This window comes from Rhinatrema bivittatum, chromosome 1 (assembly GCF_901001135.1).
Source record: "Rhinatrema bivittatum chromosome 1, aRhiBiv1.1, whole genome shotgun sequence".
Lineage (NCBI taxonomy): Eukaryota > Metazoa > Chordata > Amphibia > Gymnophiona > Rhinatrematidae > Rhinatrema > Rhinatrema bivittatum.
Window position 1 is genome coordinate 783,860,161 of NC_042615.1, and position 20,835 is coordinate 783,880,995.

Sequence of the window (20,835 nt, forward strand, 5' to 3'; positions counted from 1 at the left end):
TTCAATAGATCCCTGGAAACAGGAGTGGTGCCGAGTGATTGGAGAAGAGGTGGCCCTGCTTCACAAGAGTGGGAGCAGAGAGGATTGTTTAAAGATTTGAAAATAAAAAAAAAATTTTTTTAAACAAACTGCAACCAGGGTAGCTACAGTTTGTAATTTCTTTTCTTTACCACTCTAAAATTTTTTATAATACATTCTTCCAATATTTGGGCTTGCTAGATGTGCCCACAGTACTTATCTGCCACCATAGTCTGTTTCCCATCCATTTGCCTTTCTTTACAGGTAGGCTGCTAAACTATGTTGATGATACCTGTTAAAGTTGACCAAAATAGTGATCAACTTAAGAGATTCCTTGCAGGCTCAGAAACAGTTTACTGAATCAATGTAAGAATGATCCAAAGAATATGAGCTTTCGGGCTGCATAGGAACCATCATATACCACAGATGTGGCCTTCAAAGATCAATTTGGAATTGTTCTTATGTTCATTCAAGAAAAGGCATCACAACCCACAAATAATCCAGATTTTCTCTGAGACCAAATATGGCTACTATGAAAATCCAAAGGGAAACACACTAAGTATTAATTTTAAAAATTAGTTGTATGCATTCTGCACAATGGCCACAAGAGATCACCATTGCTCCATGCATGAGGGACTTCTCTATAGAGAAGAATGTCTGATCTACAAACAGGAAGCTAGAGCCAGTTTCACTAGGATATGCAGGACTGCAGTAAAAATATTTACATATATATACATATATATACACACACACATATTATATATATATGATTCGCTCAGGCTGCAGAGTTGCCACTTTGAACTGATCACCCAACATTGATGCATTCAGTTTTGACTGTAAGCTCTCAGGGAAGAAGCTTCATTATCATGCAAATCTTACATGCTAACATTTTAGATTTCTGGGATTATTATTGAACACACACGCAAGTGCCTTAACTATTTTTTTTTATAATTAAAGAAGTATTTCTTCCGTTGTTTTACTTTTAATATGTTCCATGTAATCTACCACTTCCATGGACCCAGTCAAAAGCTTAATCTGGCTCTCTCAGCCAACATCGTACATTATTGTAATTGCTGCACTATTAAGAGCTTTTTCTTACCTGTTCGTGGGGGTAGTAAAGGTGAAAGACAGAAGCTGGTTCCAGAAAGGATCGTTTTCAGACACAGCCTCAGTTCCTGCTAATTTTTTCAAGTACTCATTTTTGGAAAGCTCACTAGCAGTACTGCTGTTTGCTCCCATTTTCTGTTTAGGACTGCAGATCCTGTTTAAAAATCTTCATTCCTTCAAAGTGAACCTAGAACAAACAGAAAGAAAAATAGTTTTGAAAAAAAGGAGCAAAAAATATCCATGCCACACTAATTCATAACCCAGGCCCAGGGAACAGCGAGGTGGAGTGTCTTCCATTCAGTGCCCAGCTTCGTTAACACAGGCCCTGGAGTGTACTTTACTGCACTTACAAACTGATCTGGGACAAAAACCACCCCCCCCCCCTACACACATACAATTTGCTTACAAAACTGGTTATTCTGTAATCCCTTTTGCATTGCTCTAGCTCCCTTAACATGTCAGTAAGGGTAGAACAGCCTGCTGAGAGGTCATCAACTCCTCATTCAACCTTCCCTCCCATTGGCTGGACAATACAAAGTATCAAATGTGATTTGAAGGGTTTCCGCAGTCATGTGATGCTATGAAACCAATCATGCTGTCTGGATTTGTCAAAAAATTTGGAAACCCCGATATAATGTTTACTGTCAGAGAGACCGAATCTGGTAAAACTGAACTTTAAACCCCCACAGCACTAATGAATGTTAAAAATCTTGGACAAAGATATATGGAATGTACTAAAGTATGTTTTCTCTAAACTTGATTTAGGGGTAGCAAAAACCCTATGAACGAAAGCCAAGTTGGGATTCCTGGAATCAGTTTTGTTCACTTTCAGAACATGTAACTTGGGTCAGGATGGTCTATGCTACAGACATTTTCATTGGAAAAATTAACAATAAGCCTCAGACCCCAGTCACAATGCAGCTTTGCAATCACGAGGGTGAGTCCCAACAAAAAATAAATAAATTTAAAAAATAATAAGTATCTGAACAATGGTGTAATTCTACCACAATTTTTCTTCCTGAAACTGGATAAAATATGGGTTTCAGGGATGGGCAACAACTTTCGTCTGCAAAGACTATATTATTTATAATCGCTCCTTGAACCAGAGTAAGTCAGAAAACTCAAGAGGAAAGGTCTCCCCATGCAGAATGCCTCACATTGTGCAATTTCTGAAAAATGAGTTTATTCTAGTCTGTTTTATCATTCAGTCACATATTTTACAATGAAGAGAAGTGAATCTCACCACATCCACATTTCTTTACTAAGGCAGCCTGTCCCTATTTATAATTACGGAGACTACACAAAACAAATGGGTAATCACTCATCCCCTTAAAGATTTTTACCCATAACCCTGAAACATTACTGAAAAACACTATAGTTCCACTTCAAGTGGGATTATAGGTAAGAAAACAGTTCAGAAAACAAAAAAAGTGTTTCATCTTTTGTTTTTACCCCAGTAGCTTCCTCCTGTTCACCTCCAACCCTTCCCGCCCGCCATTTTATATCCCCACGCTCAGTTCAATTAGCCCAGTCATTGCAGTGACGCTCCTCGGCAGAGGCCACACAGCAATGCTCCCCAACCTGTGGTCCACAACTATAAAAAAGGGGTTTGCAGGCCTCACTGCTAAGCTAAAGAAGCAATTGCTAGTCCAAAGAAAAGGCACGAAAGGCCTGTAGACTCCATCCCATTGGGTGCTAATGATGAGGTCAGAACAGAAGGGAGACCCAAATTGAGAAGCTGTGCGAGTATATGAGTGTGTGAGAAAGCGAGTGTCTATGTGAGAGTAAGGGAGCCTGTATGCGTGCATGTGTGTGTTTAAGGTGGCCTGTAGGAGAGAATGTGTCCATGAGAGACTGAGGTTGAGAACGTATACTTGTGTGCGAGGAAGCGTGTGCGTGGGAATGAGAGCATGAATTTGAGTGAGAGAGAAGGAATATCAGTATGCTATGGAATGTGTGCATGTGACAGAGAAAGGATAAGGTTTGTGCACCCCTACTGCAACACAATAAACCAAGACATCTCAAGGTGACTGGAAATCAAAAATTCCCAAATATGGAGAGCAGAGGATTTTTTTTTCTCTATTAGTTTTAATTATTTGATTTGTCTTTTATATTTCTTGATTGTATTGTTTCGCGTTTTATAAGGAATGTGATATTTCTGTTTTTCCAGTGTTGCACAACATACAGTCTGCCTTTTTGCAGTTTCCAGTTCAGTTTTGATTTGCATGTTTTTAGCTCTACTTTATGGTCTCTTTATTCTGTACTTGGCGAGGGTCTGTCTGTGTTTTGCATGTGTGACTGAGGTGAGGGAGGTATTCTGCTAGCAAGTAGTTTCTGTATAGAGATCTATAGCAGCCTGGCTCGCTGTGTTTTCCTAACAGGAAGAGTATTGGTGTTTTCTGATTTAATCTTTGCAACGTTGCCTTTTCATAGGTAGGGTTCTTACCGTTTGTGTCTAGCAGTTAGGATGTTATGATATGGCAGGTTTCCTATAGGTTCCGAGTACCATTTTTGCAGGGATTTCCTATTATACAACGTTCCTAGTAGTGGAGAGGATTTGTGTTGCTGATAACTGAGGCAACACCAGAATTTGAGTAAGATTTTTCTATGGTGAGGAGTAAGGAGAGATGTCCTTGTTCTGCCCTTTGTTTGGGGGGGGGGAGGGGGAGGGGGTTTCTGTGAGCACAGGGTACTGTAGAACTTGGGATTTTGTCCTGCCCAGACCCCCTGACTTTACTCCCATATAGAAGAATTTTTATTCATGGATGCTCTTGAATAAAACTTTACTACTGGTAGTTTTACTCAATGGTTGAAACTGGCCAAGAGTTTGTTACTGGTTCTTCTGTCTAGCGATTCCACCGACATTCAGCCCAGCACCTTGCGACAATGGTACAAAATGTAGTTTTATTAGGGGGGGGGGGGGGGGGGGGGGGGGGTCCTGTGCCTGCATTTATGGAATTTGGTGAGAGGGAGATATCATGGTAGGGGGTTGGGAGGGAAATATGTGCACCAAACAGTGATATGGGCTTGTCTCAAACATTCTTCCTTCCCCTTCCCCCACCAGTACTCTCTTCTCTGCTCCACAGTCCATCTCAGCCAACCAGTAACCCCTCTCTCCCTCCACCAGTCCAAGCTTTGAACCAGGGATCAAATCCCACTGCCGTTCCTTGTGTCCTTAAGCAAGACACCCAACTCTCCACTGCCTCAGGTATAAACATATTGGAAGCCCTCTGGGGAGAGAGAAATACCTACACAGTGCCTGAACATAATCCGCTTTGAAGCCCCTGAAAAGCAGAATAGAAATCCGATAAAAAGAAATCAGTTTAAAAAATATGCAAGTTACTGGATGTGGTGTACCTTCTTGCACATTTATAGCTGTGCTTTGCAATTATATGTACTCCGTTTATATCAGTAAGCATTATTTAATAAGTTTTATATACTGAGTCCTCTGCATATAATTGTTATTAATTTAATAATTTTTCTATGTTTGGCACATAACTCCATATAAAAATTAAAGACAAGCACGTGGGGGTCCATGAAAATTTTGGGGGTTGAAAAGGCGTGCACGCTCCCAAAAAGATTGGGTACCCCTGCTCAACAGCCTGACAATCCTAGGTCTGACCACTAGGGGTTGTAATCACATAATGACAGACTCTTCCCCAGAGGTTGAGAAGGCTGCTTTTGCAGCATCCTCAGCACCGGGCAACCTAGGGAATGGAAGATCTGACATGGAAATCAAATGCAGGTCTTTTGCATGACCATGTATATATAGCACTACCACTGACACACCTAGTTTGATCCATTTCTTTTTTTTTTTTTTTAAACCTCATTTTATGTAATATCAAAGTTTACTTACCGTAAACTGTGTTTTCCATAGATAGGATGAATTAGCCATGCTCTCTGGGACGTCCTCCTGAGTGGCCAGACGAAGAATATTCTCAAAGTATACAGAGCTGTGCTTTGTGCGCCCCTTCCCCCATTCAGTTAAAGAAAGCATAAATGTGCAGCTGAAGGGAGAAAGAATAGGACAGAGACAGGGTCAAGGTGTAAGCTGTCCAGGGAGGAGGGTGGGACCCATGGCTAATTCATCCTGTTATCTGCTGAAAACACCATTTACTGTAAACAAACTTGTTTATTTCCCCACAGATAAGCAAGCTAAACTAGCCATGCTCTCTAGGGGGGCCGATGCAATACAGTGCACTCAGCATAAATAGGTGCTAATCCACCCCCTAATGCAATAGGAGGATAGCGCCTATTTAACACGCGTCCAACGTAGAGTGAATGAGATAGCGCTCACCACATGCAAATGCATGTGAATGAGCCTATTACTCATTCACTCCGAATGCAAAAAGGTAAATGTGCGTCTCAGACGCATATTTATAACTTGGCAGACTGCTGAGTTATGAAGAACAACGTCAGTAAACTGTCCTGCAAATGCTGGGATAGATGGAGCAAAACCATGGTAGTTTTGTGTTGGCTTCCGTTGCGAAGAGTTCTATGTAGGGCGCTCCCCATTCCCTGAATAGACTGTTCGCTACTTCTTGATTTAATGCTCACTCATGGGGGGTGGAATATCCTGCTGAGCCTGTTGGCCTTTGTGTTCCTTATTCCCAGGAGACATGATGCTTGTAGCTGGATGGAGTGGTTCAATGCCCATTCTAGTATGAGCACTGCCTCTTTGCAAAGTGTCCACGAACCGGACCCTCCTTCTTTGTTTATGTAAAACATGGCCACTTGGTTGTCTGTGTAAATCATTATTCTTTCCAGTGAGGATATGTACCAAGGTGTGGATTGCATTCCTTATAGCTCTTAGCTCTAGCAGGTTTATTTGCAGGTGCTTTTCCTGCGGTGACCAAATTCCTTGCATTTTCAGATGTAGTATATGTGCACCCCAGCCGTAAGTGGATGCATCTGTTATAGTGATTTGATATTCCAGTGATCGAAACAGTGCTCCCCATCTGTAGAACCTGGGGGGAGAGGCACCAATCTATATCCAAGGTCATAGAGCGAGTCATAAGAACTAGAAGAGACATTGGCTGGTTGTGTTGAGAGCATTGAGCTTTTAGTCCCCACTGTAGTCTATGCAAATGAAGGTGTGTGTGGTACCACAAATAGGGCTGCTGGCATATGACCCAACATTGTGAGAATTTGGCGAGCTAAGGCATTCGAGCAACTCTTTAATGCCAAGGCCACTTTGCGAAAGGTCTGGATTTGTTCTATTGGAAGGATGGCTCTGCAGAGCTTAGTGTTTAATACTCCAATGAATTGGAGGACTTGGGTGGGAACCTGATGTGACTTTTCAAAGTCTATTATGAAACCCAACTTGTCCAAGCAGTTTATGGTCTGCTGAAGGTGCAAAAGGAGTATTTTTGGCTTTGAGGAGACTAGAAACCAGGACTCCAGGTAGGGAAAAATCTTGATGCCCTTTCTGCAAAGATGGGCCACAGCCACTGCTAGGCATTTTGTGCACACTCTAGTAGCACCTTGTACTGAATGTGTCTTGTTCACTTGAAAGCAAAGATAATGCCACGAGGCTGGATGCACTGGAATGTGAGCATAGGTATCCTTGAGATCCAAAGAGCTCATCCAATTGTTGGGTTGCAGAAATAGTAGAATGGTTTTGAGAGATTTATTATTTATTTTATTTAAAGCTTTTCTATACCGGCATTCATGATACAATCATATCATGCCGGTTTACAAATAACAGGGGGGTGCAATAACTTTGTTCTTTTTAACCAGTAGGGATGTGAATCGTTTTTTGACGATTTAAAATATCGTCCGATATATTTTAAATTGTCAAAAATCGTTAGGGCCACGATACAATACCAATTCCCCCGATTTATTGTCAAAAAATCGTAAATCGGGGGAAGGGGGAGGGCAGGAAAACCGGCACACTAAAACCCCCTAAAACCCACCCCAGACCCTTTAAATTAAATCCCCCACCCTCCCGAACCCCCCCCAAATGCCTTAAATTACCTGGGGGTCCAGCGGCGGTCCGGAACGGCCTCCTGCAATTGAATCGTGTTGTCTTCAGCCGGCGCCATTCTGCACCGCCACTTTGCAAAATGGCGGCGCAAAATGGCGGCGGCCATAGACCAACACGATTCGACTGCAGGTCGTTCCGGACCCCCGCTGGACTTTTGGCAAGTCTTGTGGGGGTCAGGAGGCCCCCCCAAGCTGGCCAAAAGTCCCTGGGGGTCCAGCGGGGGTCCGGGAGCGATCTCCTGCTGCGAATCGTTTTCCGTACGGAAAATGGCGCCGGCAGGAGATCGACTGTAGGAGGTCGTTCAGCGGGGGTTCCCGCTGAATGATTTTGACGATTTAAAATATCGTCCGATATATTTTAAATCGTCAAAAATCGTTAGGGCCACGATACAATACCAATTCCCCCGATTTGTGCGTTCAGCGGGGGTTCCCGCTGAACGACCTCCTGCAGTCGATCTCCTGCCGGCGCCATTTTCCGTACGGAAAACGATTCGCAGCAGGAGATCGCTCCCGGACCCCCGCTGGACCCCCAGGGACTTTTGGCCAGCTTGGGGGGGCCTCCTGACCCCCACAAGACTTGCCAAAAGTCCAGCGGGGGTCCGGAACAACCTCCTGCAGTCGAATCGTGTTGGTCTATGGCCGCCGCCATTTTGCGCCGCCATTTTGCAAAATGGCGGCGCAGAATGGCACTGGCTGAAGACAACACGATTCAATTGCAGGAGGCTGTTCCGGACCGCCGCTGGACCCCCAGGTAATTTAAGGCATTTGGGGGGGGGGGTTCGGGAGGGTGGGGGATTTAATTTAAAGGGTCGGGGGTGGGTTTTAGGGGGTTTTAGTGTGCCGGTTCACGATTTTAACGATTTTCACGATACTCTAAACACCCAAACGGTGACGATACGATTCCCTCCCCCTCCCAGCCGAAATCGATCGTTAAGACGATCGAGGACACGATTCACATCTCTATTAACCAGTGCAGAAGAAGCAAAAAGTTACAATATAACAAGGTTGTTGAAACTGGGGTAGGAAGAAGACAAGAATAAATATAAATCTTTACAGAGGTAGATTATTTACATTGTGCAGTAATGTCTCTTTATGGATTTAATTAAATTGTGCAGTAAGGTCTCTTAATGGATAATAGGCTCTGGAGTGCTTGATTGCTGTAGGATCTCTCCTTGGATATTAGTTTCGGGAAAGGCTTGTTCGGGAAATTCAAGATGTCATCTTGAATTTCTCTTTCTGCATAAACCTGTTCAAAGCTTGAAAATCTAAAATAGGTTTGAGGTCCCCTCCTTTTTTGGGAATGAGGAAGTACTGGGAGTAAAATCCCCAACTGTTGGCTGTGAGGCAGAGGTTGTATGGCATTCTGGTTCAGAAGTGCCTGCACTTCCTTGTGAAGAAGATCAATGTTTTTGCGATCTTCTTGTGGATAAGTCCAGTTGTGTAGGTTGGGGGTTATACAGAAATTCAGTTGATAACCTCTCTTTACAATACTGAGAACCCAACAATCCGATGTTATACAAGACCATTCCTGGTAGAATGAGTATAATTCTTCCCCCCATTGCTAGAATTGGCTGTGGCCTTGCTCCTGCTTCTGCTGGTACGGTGTTCTTTGGCGATTTCTTGCCTGTGGTTGCCATCTCTGTGATTAAGTTGGTGCGCGATACGGAGTAAATGGTCTGTAATGGCGGTGTTGGTAGAATGGTCATTTGTAGGGATAATAGCGCTTAGAGGGGTATTGTTCCATTTGGGAATGTGAGCGATGATACAGCTACACTGTTCTTTCAATTGTGACACAGTTTTAAGCAACTTGTCCAAAAAGATTATCCCCTTTGAAAGGGAGGTCAGCGAGTTTTTCAAGGACATTGTCCCTTATATCATTCACTTGGAGCCAGGCAATTCTACATGCCACTATGGCAGTTACTGCTCTAATCAGATGGCATAAACCTTCTTTCATATCCAATTTCATTTGAGCCTATGCTTTTGCAACAGCAGTAGAGGGACTTCTCTGTTTCTATACTTATAAACAGTGAAACAAATACTGAGTAATGTAAAATTGGTGCTGTTGTATCCTTGAATTCAGCATAGCACCCTGAAACATTTTCTTCCCAAAGATCTTGGATCTTTTTTTATTTTGACTTTGAAGAAGGAGCCTACCTTCTCTATGAATTTGGAATATGTCAAATCCTCAGGAGGTGAAGACTGTTCAGGTGGTCCGTCCAATGGATCTGAAAGAATCCCTGTCAATGATCTCGAATCTGCCAGGCTGAGGTCATGAATCATGGTTTCTACTGCCCGTTCATCTTCTGGAGGAGAAGATGGTAGCGACCTTATGGATATGTTGTCTTCAGGTTCACTTGATGAATCCAGTTCCTTAGGGGAGTCTGGCAGTGGATGGAAAGATATTCTTTAGAATATCCAATGTGTGTGTCATCGCCTGCAAAGCTGCAGCCTTCCCTTTAGGGCAGGATGTAAGGCTTAGCTGGCTAGTATGGGATGCAGCCTACTTTGGTAGAGCTGCCCTAAGGATGGCGGAGTCTGGTTCTCTTTGTAATCCTACTTGGCCCTGGGGCTCCCAGTAGGATTTGTGTCTCTTTATCAAAAGGTTCTTATAACTGAGGTTGTTCCCTTTTGCGTTTTGATACCTGTGATAATCCTGAGTATACAGTGTCTCTTGACGAAGCGGAAGAATTGTCAGTAAGGCGGACTACATCTACATCAGAACCCACTTCCAATTCCTCCCGAGTGAACACTATTTGCGGGTCTGGTTGCCATTTGGCTGGGTTTGTAATGCTTCTACTGCGTCGATTCCCTTCCTGCATACATGAAATAGAGGGACTTGCGTCGATCGACACATCAATCAACGCATTGCGTCTGAGTGTCGAATGTTTCTATGTGTCATGCATGGATCAATTCAATGCTTCATGCATAGACAGTTTGCGGTTCTTGCATCGGGCGAGTCAGCTCCCCATTTCCTGGACATAGACACCTGCATGTAGCATCTAGTCATCCGACGCATGTTCGACCAGCTGGATGCTTCCTGCGCCGGGTGCACTGATAGACTCAGTAAGTCGTGGGCTTACCCCTCAGTCCTTGCCCTGCTTGGCGGTCTTTGTCTCCAACTTTTTTGGAAATATTAGGGACTTTCAGGGAATTATCTCCCGAGCCATTTTTATCCCTGTTGGAATCCTAACCCACTTACTTTTTGGTTGAGGTTCCAGAGAAGATGATCTTCTACCTGTTATGGTTTTTTTCCTCTTTCCACCAGTAACGACTGCACTGATCGGCGGGTCAGGGCATATGAATCCAATGGGTCGCCCTTCAATTTCTTCTTTTTTCGGCCCTTTGCCTCTGGGCCCACAGAGACATCCTGCCACAGTTGCCTTTGGATGCATAGTAGCACTTAAAAGTGCTTTTTGGGGTACACTATAATGTGTGGAAGTTAAATCAAAGAGGGAAAAGAGGCACGAGAGAAGAGAAGCATGACTGAGCTGCGTGGGATAAATGAAAAAAACGAACAAAGGAGAGGAATTGAGTGAGAATGGCCATGCAGGCACAAAGAGCACAGCTCTGTATACTTTGAGAAGATTCCACGTTGGGCTGCCCAGGAGGACATCCCAGAAGGCATGGCTAATTCAGTTTGCTTATCTATGGGAAAACAGAAATTGAGCTTCAACAGTTTACTGTTGGAAAGCAAATGTTGCTTACCTGTAACAGGTGTTCTCACAGAACAGCAGGATGTTAGTCCTCACATATGGGTGACATCACAGGATGAAGCCCAATCACGGAAAACTTCTGTCAAAGTTTCCAGAACTTTGACTGGCCCCTACTGGGCATGAGGAATAAAACAAGGAATAGCCGAAAGTCCTCAAAAAATATGTTTATTAAAAATCAATGAGTGCCCGACTCTAGGCCTGAGTTTCGCCTATTGGAGGGCTGCTTCAGGGGCTGTAAACAACAGAATGTCACTTTTAGGATGTACTTTTCAATCTCTCAAGCCTCATTCAGAATGGTATCCAAAACATAATAGCAGGTTTTGTTGGTGTGCTCATTCCATAGGAGTTCATAAGCAGGCTCTTAGGCACACAACAATTGAGCACTAGAGTTCTTTCAATCAGAGCAGCTCCAAAAGCCGACAAAAGGTAATGTGCATTCAAACAGCAGCAGGAGTTCAATATCAGCCGAACTGTAGTAACGTTTTAATTATAATCTCAATTCATTCGTAGTACACAATGTAGCTGGGCAGGCAGGGAGACGGGATAAAGGGTGTAGGGAGAGTCAAGCAGGGAAGTGAGGGAGCACAGGGAAGAGAATATGGGAGAAGTCAGGAATGCTGGGCAGGGATATGAGTGTGAGTAATTGGGAAAAGTGAAGGATGATGGAGGCATGGAAGGGGAGTGACAGGGTGCGCCACTCCATAATATGGAGTGGAGTAGCAGCCTAGTGGTTAGAGCAGCCATATGGCTCCTTGTGACCTTGGGCAAGTCACTTTACTCTCCATTGGCTCAGGTACAAACATTGGGGCTGATTCAGTAAAGTCCGCGGGAGTGGCGCATGCACAGGCCACTCGCCTGTGCGCGCGATTCAGTATTTAAATGAGGCCGGACGGTAGAAACAGGCAAAAGGAGGCGCTAGGGACACTAGTGCATCCCTAGTGCCTCCTTTTGGCCCGGAGCGGCGGCTATCAGTGGGTTTGACAGCAGACGCTCAATTTTGCCGGTGTCGGTTCTTAAGCCCGCTGATAGCCATGGACTTGGAAACCGGATGCCGGCAAAATTGAGTGTCCGGTTTTCGACCTGACAGCTGCAGGCCGACTTCAAATTTTTTTTTTTTTTTTACCCTTCGGGACCTCAGACTTAATATCGCCATGATATTAAGTCGGAGGGTGCACAGAAAAGCAGTTTTTACTGCTTTTCTGTGCACTTTCCCGGTGCCCGAAGAAATTAGCGCCAACCTTTGGCTGCACATTTTGTTTTCTGAATCGCACGGGAATACCTAATAGGGCCATCAACATGCATTTGCATGCATTTGCATGTTGAGGGCGCTATTAGGTTCGGCGGGTTGGATGCGCGTTTTTGGCCCCTTACTGAATAAGGGGTAAGGGAAAACGCACGTCCAATGGCGTATCGGCCCGTTAGAGTGCAAACCCTCTGGGGATAGGGAAATACCTACAGTACCTGAATTGAAAAGCTGAAAAAAAAGAAAGTGTGAAAAGTAGAATATATAAAAATATGCCAGTTTTGGGAATATGCATTTCTTCTATCTTTGTACTTTGCTTAGTATAGGAGGAAATGTATTTCTGTATCTAGCTCTCCAGTTTTGCACTGAATGCAGAATGGCTTTTTAAGGTTTCCATTCCAGTTTTTGTCTCCACATTTGTAATTTGTGGTGTTTTATTCTGTATTTGGTGAAGGTCAGATCTGTTTATGTGACTGAGGTAAGGTATTTTATTTCTATCAATCTTCTTCATTGCGTTTTCTCATTCTCAGTAGGACATGCATTGGAGCTACCATGTGCTGAGTGTGGGGGTTTTTTTCAGGTTTGTATGCTTACAATGCCACCTGTTAGTAAGGGAGTTTGGGTTTCTGTTACTGAGATAGCACCAGAATATCTTTTTTATATAGCGAGTTGTATTTGAAATATCCTAGTTCTACTCTGCATCCATTATTTGGGGACGGGGGGCAGGTGCGGGTTCATTACCTGCTATTAATTGAGTTGACTTAGAAAATAGTCACTGCTATTACTACATAAGAAATTGCCATGCTGAGTCAGACCAAGGGTCCATCAAGCCCAGCATCCTGTTTCCAACAGAGGCCAAACCAGGCCACAAGAACCTGGCAATTACCCAAAACACTAAGAAGATCCCATGCTACTGATGCAATTAATAGCAGTGGCTATTCCCTAAGTAAATTTGATTAAAAGCCGTTAATGGACTTCTCCTCCAAGAACTTATCCAAACCTTTTTTGAACCCAGCTATACTAACTGCACTAACCACATCCTCTGGCAACAAATTCCAGAGCTTTATTGTGCGTTGAGTGAAAAATAATTTTCTCCGAATAGTCTTAAATGTGCTACTTGCTAACTTCATGGAATGCCCCCTAGTCCTATTATTTGAAAGTGTAAATAACAGAGTCACATCTACTCGTTCAAGACTTCCATCATATTCCCCCTCAGCTGACTATTCTCCAAGCTGAACAGCCCTAACCTCTTCAGCCTTTCCTCATAGGGGAGCTGTTCCAACCCCCTTTATCATTTTGGTTGCCCTTCTCTGTGCCCTCTCCATCGCAACTATATCTTTTTTGAGATGCGGTGACCAGAACTGTACACAGTATTCCCGTGCGGTCTCACCATGGAGTAATATAGAGGCACTGCAACATTTTCCGTTTTATTAACCATTCCCTTCCTAATAATTCCTAACATTGTTTGATTTTTTTGACTGTTGCAGCACACTGAGCCGACGATTTTAAAGTATTATCCACTATGATGCCTAGATCTTTTTCCTGGGTGGTAGCTCCTAATATGGAACCTAACATCGTGTAACTACAGCAAGGGTTATTTTTCCCTATATGCAACACCTTGCACTTGTCCACATTAAATTTAATCTGCCATTTGGATGCCCAATATTCCAGTCTTGCAAGGTCCTCCTGTAATGTATCACAATCCGCTTATGATTTAACTACTCTGAATAATTTTGTATCGTCCGCAAATTTTATAACCTCACTCGTCGTATTCATTTCCATATCATTTATATATATATTGAAAACCACAGGTCCAAGTACAGATCCCTGAGGCACTCCACTGTTTAACCTTTTCCATTGAGAAAATTGATCATTTAATCCTACTCTCTGTTTCCTGTCTTTTAACCAGTTTGTAAACCTCGAAAGGACATCGCCTCCTATCCCATGCCTTTTTAGTTTTCTTAGAAACCTCTCATGAGGTACTTTGTCAAACGCCTTCTGAAAATCCAAATACACTACATCTACCGGTTCACCTTTATCTACATGTTTATTAACCCCTTCAAAAAAAAGCAACGGTAACATGAAATAGACATTAGTTTTTGGGTACTTGCCAGGTTCTTATGGAAACAGGATGCTGGGCTTTGATGGACCCTTAGACTGACCCAGTATGGCATGTTTTTATGTTCTTAAATTAAAATCCAGGCATGTTTTTCCCCCTGCGCCTCTTCTGTAGAAGCATGAGAGAGGGTCAAGGACGGTGCCTGAAGAAAAAATTCTACCCAAGGAAAGTTAGAATCATCCAGACTGGGAACGACCTGAGGAGTACATACTGAGCTACCTTCTCCCACTGAGGAACCAGTTAGGGCAGTTCCATAATCAGGCATTCCATCTGAGTAGTCTTTACCCAGATCCACATCTGGCTGGAAGAATCAGGCTTAAAAAGGAAGACAATTCACCCTAGGCATCCAAACAGGGCTGGCACAATTCTGCAGACATTCCTGGCTGAGATGCCCCTATATAACAAGCAGTGAAAAGAGAAAGATGCTTAGGATTCTTAGGCATAGGCACCATGATGCCTGACAATGCACTAAGCGGTGGCTGGAGGCATGCATCTAGCTCATTTTTTGTTTTTTCGATAGGTGCTCAACTAGGTACCTAGACTTTTTGCATCCAACACTTAGGCGTGCGCACACGTAAGCATTTATCTAGGCGGCCAAAATTAAGCGCACAAAAAACTTAAGCACACAGTACCACTTGTGAGCTTACGAATAAATAATTAATCTTTTTTTTTTCCCTTGCTTTTCTCACTGTAAGGTTGGGACTGTTCTTGTTGCTGGCATGTTTGGTGTTTTTCAGTAGAGGTTTTAAGTTTCTGCTGTGCTGTTTGTGTGGGTGGTTGAATTAAGCTTAACAAAAAATAAACTTATTTAGATACTGTTTCTTCCTGCTGTCCTTTCTCTGGGTTACTGCTTGAATTCAGTGTTTGCGGGCTAGGTGAAATGTATCTGCTATTTAATATTTTAAAATCCAAATCTATAATTCACTGGGGTACCCAAAAAAAATGGTTTCAACTAAATAATTGGGGGAGGTTCTGATTGGGGACAGAATTCCTAAGCACATTGGTCAGTCTTCCATCCAGGACAACGAGGCATTTTACAAGAGTTCAGCATCAGATAAACTAGTTATTATTCTAATTTCCAAGTCTGTTATTGAATTGAGGAACTCAGAATACTGGTTGTACTAGAAATTTGGGGGTGCTTTACAAGTAATTTGGTGTTCTCCATCAAATTAATTGAGCAAAATGAAGACTATCCAATGTAACAATTGTGGAGCCTTTATTTTGAGACAAATCATCTGGAGACTTAGGGCTTGCCCCATTTATTCAGAACTCTTCCATGAAAGAGGAATTGGCTCACCTTAAGGCTGAATTAGCTGCAAGAAAGAAAATATCAGAAACTAACAAGGAATTCACACCCACTCTATTGTATAATTCAGGAATCGTTTCACCATTACCATAGAGAACTCAAAAGTCCATTAAAAAATGGTTTACGGTGGGCACAGATAGGACAAGACATGTGACCCAAAACACCCATCTTTCACAAGTGTGCAGCCCATATATCCCGCCCCCACCCACATACACAAGTAGCAAACAGAAACCCAGGATCAAATGGATTACTGTGCACTATGGTAGAGTAAGACCTGGATTGAGGAGAGACACGTACTCTCAAGTGTCAAATACAAAATGCCTTCTCTGTACTAAATAATGAAGAAGCTAAAGCGATAGAGATTTAAGAGGCATCTGAAAAGAAGGAAGAAACCCAAGGCACGCAAAAATTCCAGAATACAAACAATAACCATCAGACCAAGCTCACTGTGCTGGGTGACTCAGAGACACTAAGTTGAGAACTCTTTTCAAGGGAAAGACTATAGTTAAAAGCTTTCCAGGATCTTCGGCCAGTAGAAATGCTATTCAAATAGTCAATGCGATCAAAGATGAAGTTGATATCATCCATCTGGGAACCAACAACCTTGCTAGAAACAGCATCCAAGTGGTACTGAGACCCTTCCAGTCTCTGGTGAAGCAGATTAGTCACATGGCGAATACTATTTGCCTTTTAAGGAGTCTTATCTGTTCGTGGAAAGGGGAAAGAGAGACTAAGCCATATACATAAATTCAATACATGGCTCAAAACTTGGTGCAAGGAACAAAGTTTTGGATATATTGGAGGCTGGGTTAATTTATGGAACAGAAAAGGACTATGTCAAAGATGGCTTACATCTGTCTATAGCAGGAAATGGAGAAATTACTTACCTAATAATTTCGTTTTCTTTAGTGTAGACAGATGGACTCAGGACCAGTGGGTAATGTGCTCTTCTGCTAGCAGATGGGAGACGGAGTCAGATCTCAAAGCTGATGTCACCCTAGATATACCCCTGCAGTGACCTCAGCTCCTCAGTATCTCTCCGTCTCCTAGCAGATGCAGACACTAGCACGGTGTTAGGAAAATGACAGCAATTATATGGCAGGAAAAAGGATACTAAGGGATAAATTCAAATCCTATGTCTTAAGGCATTTAAACTAAACAATGGGGGTGGCAGGAGGACATTGGAACGTCACCTCCCAAACAAAAACAAAAGAAAAAGGTGAAGGGGATAACAAAAGTCAGCTGAATAATGCAAAAAGTCCAACAAAAGCAATAAAAACAGAAAGAGAGAAACTGGAAAAGCTATGAACACAAATAATAAAATCCCAGACCTGCAAGCCCTAATGGTGGAGGCGGACTTGGACGTTGTTGCTGTTACAGAGACATGGTTCATGGAATCTCGTGATTGGGATATGGCCATACTGGGCTATAACTTAAGGGAGGACAGAAAAGTAGCTCTTTATGTCAAAAACAATATCCAGGCAACTGAACTGCAAGGAATAGGAGGTAGAGAAGAAGTATTATGGGCAGTCTTAAAAAGAGAGGATGGTGCATCCATTTTTACTGGAGTGGTTTACAGCTCCAACTCAAAAGGAAGAACCAGACATAGCTGATTGAAGACATCCAAAAGGTGGGAAGGAAGGGAGAATTGTTGATTGTTGGATATTTTAATCTGCCAGACATAGACTGGAGAATCCCTTCTACGTAATTTTAATAGAAGTAGAGAGATAGTGGATGCCCTGCAAGGGGCTCTGTTCAAACAAATGGTAATGGAATAGACTTAGTTTTTGGGTACTTGCCAGGTTCTTATGACCTGGATTGGCCACTGTTGGAAACAGGATGCTGGGCTTGATGGACCCTTGGTCTGACCCAGTATGGCATTTTCTTATGTTCTTATGTTCTTAACCCATGAGAGAGGAAGCTATTCTCGACTTAGTGCTCACAAACAGGGATAGCTTCTCAAATGAAACGGCTAATAAGATCAACCCAGAGAAAACTAAAGTTATTACAAATAAAAATAAAAAAATCTAATCCTTGGTTTAATAATGAGTTAAAAGAAGCTAAAAATAAGCTAGCAAAAAGAAAGAATATGGAGAAGAAACAAAACATTGGAATTTAACAGCATATAGAAAACATTCAGCTTTCTATAAAAACTTAAACAGATCAAAAAAAAATTATTACAGTAAGAAAATCATTAGCTATGCTAATAGCCCAAAAATACTTTTTCAGATTGTTAAACAATTAACAAATGATCCTTCAGTTGCAACTAATATGAATAATAAAGAGCTTAGCCAACAACTGGCGATATTTTTTAAAAGCAAAATAGATAAAAGTTGGAACTCGATAATACCCCTACTCAAGAAATCAAATTAATACCGAAAGATACAGCCTGGTCTTGCTTCGAGGAAGTATCTTCAATTGAAATTGAAACATTAATCAATAAACTTAATCCTGACAATCATCGAAATGATTCAATTCCCATTCTGACGTTGAAACAAATATCTGCATTAATAGCTCCATATATAGCTAATATAACTAATAAATCCTTGCATGAAGGTATCCTACCTGATCAACTCAAACAGGCTATCATTAAGCCTATTCTTAAAAAGAGAAACCTAGACCCAGAGGTTCTGAATAACTATCGGCCAATTGCCAATCTTTCATTTATAGCTAAAGTAATAGAAAAAGTGGTATTAAAACAATTTAATGAGCATAAAGAAACGAACAATATATTATACCCAACTCAGTTCAGATTTCAGAAAAAGTTTAGTACTGAAACTCTTCTTTTATCTTTATCTGATACAATATTAAAAGGTTTTGATCAAGGACTGTCAGAAATTAGGATTAAGGACAAAACATTAGAATGGTTCTCCTCATATTTATCTAACAGATCATATCAGGTTTTTATCAACAATTCATACTCTAAAACTTATCCACTTGAAACAGGAGTACCCCAGGGCTCCGCCCTATCAGCTACCTTATTCAATGTGTACATGTTGCCTCTGTGTCAACTACTTTCAGGTCTGCAGCTCAACTATTACATCTATGCAGTCGATATTCAAATCATCATACCAATAAATGACTCTCGAAAAAGCCTTCAAAATTGCTAATATTTATCTAAATATTGTTAGACAATTGCTAAAACAAATGAAACAGTCTCAATTGTGAAAAAAACAGAAATTATGTTGTTAGAACATAAGCAAACTCCATCCGATCAATGCAAAGTTTTCAACATGGAAAATGCTTCCATTTCTTTAGGGAATAAAATTAGAGACTCAAGCGTGTGGCTTGACCCCAATTTTACACTAAAAAAAAAAACACCACATTTCTACGAAGATACAGGAAGGTTATCATAAATTGTTAATTCTTAGGCGCTTAAAACCCTTACTGAATCATGATGAATTTAGAACTGTTCTCCAAGCTTTGCTATTTACCAATATAGACTATTGCAATTCTTTATTGCTTGGTCTTCCACAGTCATCACTTAGACCACTGCAAGTTTTACAGAATTCCGCTGCCAGGGTCCTCTCCGGTACTAACAAAAGAGATCACATTACCCCTGTTCTTTCCGCATTACATTGGCTACCAGTCGAGTATAGAATTAAATTTAAGACTTTATATTTGATACCTAAAGCAATCTATGCAGAATAAGTAGACTGGATGAATGCAGTTATACGCATACACGCCCCTCAACGAAATCTGCATTCAGCGGGTAAAGGACTTCTATTCCTTCTATTGCCACTGCTAAACTTACCTCTGTCAGGGAAAGGAGCTGTTTCATTAGCCGATCCAGGTCTATGGAATTTATTACCCATAGAATTAAGGTTCCAGAGAGATTTAAAAGAATTTAAGAAAGCACTAAAAATGTGGCTGTATGTACAAGCATTCCAAGTAGAAGTCAGCCAATAATTTTCAATGTTTTCATATGTTGATGCTTTCTGTTAATAGGCATGTTTTAATACTTTTTATGTCTTATTTTATTTCATGATTTGTTTCTTTTATATTAAATTTAAGAATGAGTCTGATGTATAGTTACTTGTTTGATTGGTTTAAAATTTTTTTATTGTATTTTATGATTTTTAATTACAAAACATTGTAAACCGGTGTGAAGGTATATACCAACATCGGCATAGAAAATTAAGTAAGTAAATAAATAAATAAATTAAATAAATGTCTGAGTGAGGGCCCACCTTAGCACCAGTGATCAAACAGTAAATAGGTTATGGAGAAGTCACACGAAGACCCGAGTTTTGAACTTCAAAAATACGGACTTTGCTGAAATGGGAAAATTCCTGGAAATGGAACTTGAAGACTGGGAAAAAAATGGGAGGGGTGGAAAAATTGCAAGCCAAAATAAAAGGAGCAATTACAAAGGCAACTAATCTTTATGTTAGAAAAGTAAACAAAAGCAAAAGATATAAGAAACCTACCTGGTTCTCAAAGGAGGAAGCTGATAAAATAAAAATAAAAGTGTTTGAGAAATATAAATCAACCCAAGAAGAGGAACACAGGGAAGAATATCTGGTTAAACAGAGAATCGAAGAAAGTAATCAGGAAACCAAAAGGTCTGGCAGAAGAAAGGATTGCCAAAGAGGTAAAGAGGTGACAAAACGTTTTTCAGATACATCAGAGAAAGGTCCGAAGTGGTATAGTGAAACTGAAAGATGAAAAGGATCAATGTGTGGGAGGTGACGAAGAAAAGGCAGAAATATTAAACAAATACCTCAGTTCAGTGTTCACTAAGGAAGATCCTGGAGAAGGACAGTCGCTGGTTAACAAAGCTGTGGATTTGACAAAACCCAGTTTACGGAAAAGAACGTATGGGAAGAGCCAAGAAAAATGAAAGTGGACAAAGCCATGGGGGCCTAATAAGATTCATCCAAGGATATGAGGGAGCTCAGAGACGTACTGGGAGGTCCGCTGAATGACCTGTTCAATACATCATTGGAAACAGGAGTGGTGCCGAGTGACTGAAGAGCGATGGTAGTCCCGCTTCACAAGATTGGGAGCAGAGAGGAGACTGGAAATTACAGGCTGGTTAGCCTCACCTTGGTAGTGGAAAATTAATGGAGACTCTCCTGAAAGAAAGGATAGTGAACTATCTACAATCTGATGGCTTGCTTGATCCGCAACACGTCAGATTCACCAGAGGAAGGTCCTGTCAGTCGAATCTGATTGATTTCTTTGATTGGGAGACTAGAGAATTGGATCAGGGAAGAGTGCTCAATGTGATTTACTTGGATTTTAGTAAAGCCTTTGATAAAGTCCCAAATAGAAGACTGGTGAACGAAATGAGAAGCTTGGGAGTGAGCGCCAAGATGATGGCATGGATTACAAACTGGGA

At 41.7% G+C, this 20,835-nt stretch overlaps 1 protein-coding gene across 4 annotated transcripts in view; it reads right to left on the reverse strand.

Annotated features, from left to right (window-relative positions):
• DYM (dymeclin) overlaps positions 1 to 20,835 on the reverse strand; it is a 1,075,019-nt gene that overhangs the window by 1,021,633 nt on the left and 32,551 nt on the right. For all 4 annotated transcript variants that reach the window (XM_029580368.1, XM_029580383.1, XM_029580376.1 and 1 more), the window contains exon 2: positions 1,118 to 1,312. In XM_029580368.1, coding sequence (XP_029436228.1) covers positions 1,118 to 1,257 — 140 coding nt within the window. In that variant the 5' untranslated portion in view covers positions 1,258 to 1,312. The remainder of the gene's footprint in view (positions 1 to 1,117; positions 1,313 to 20,835) is intronic.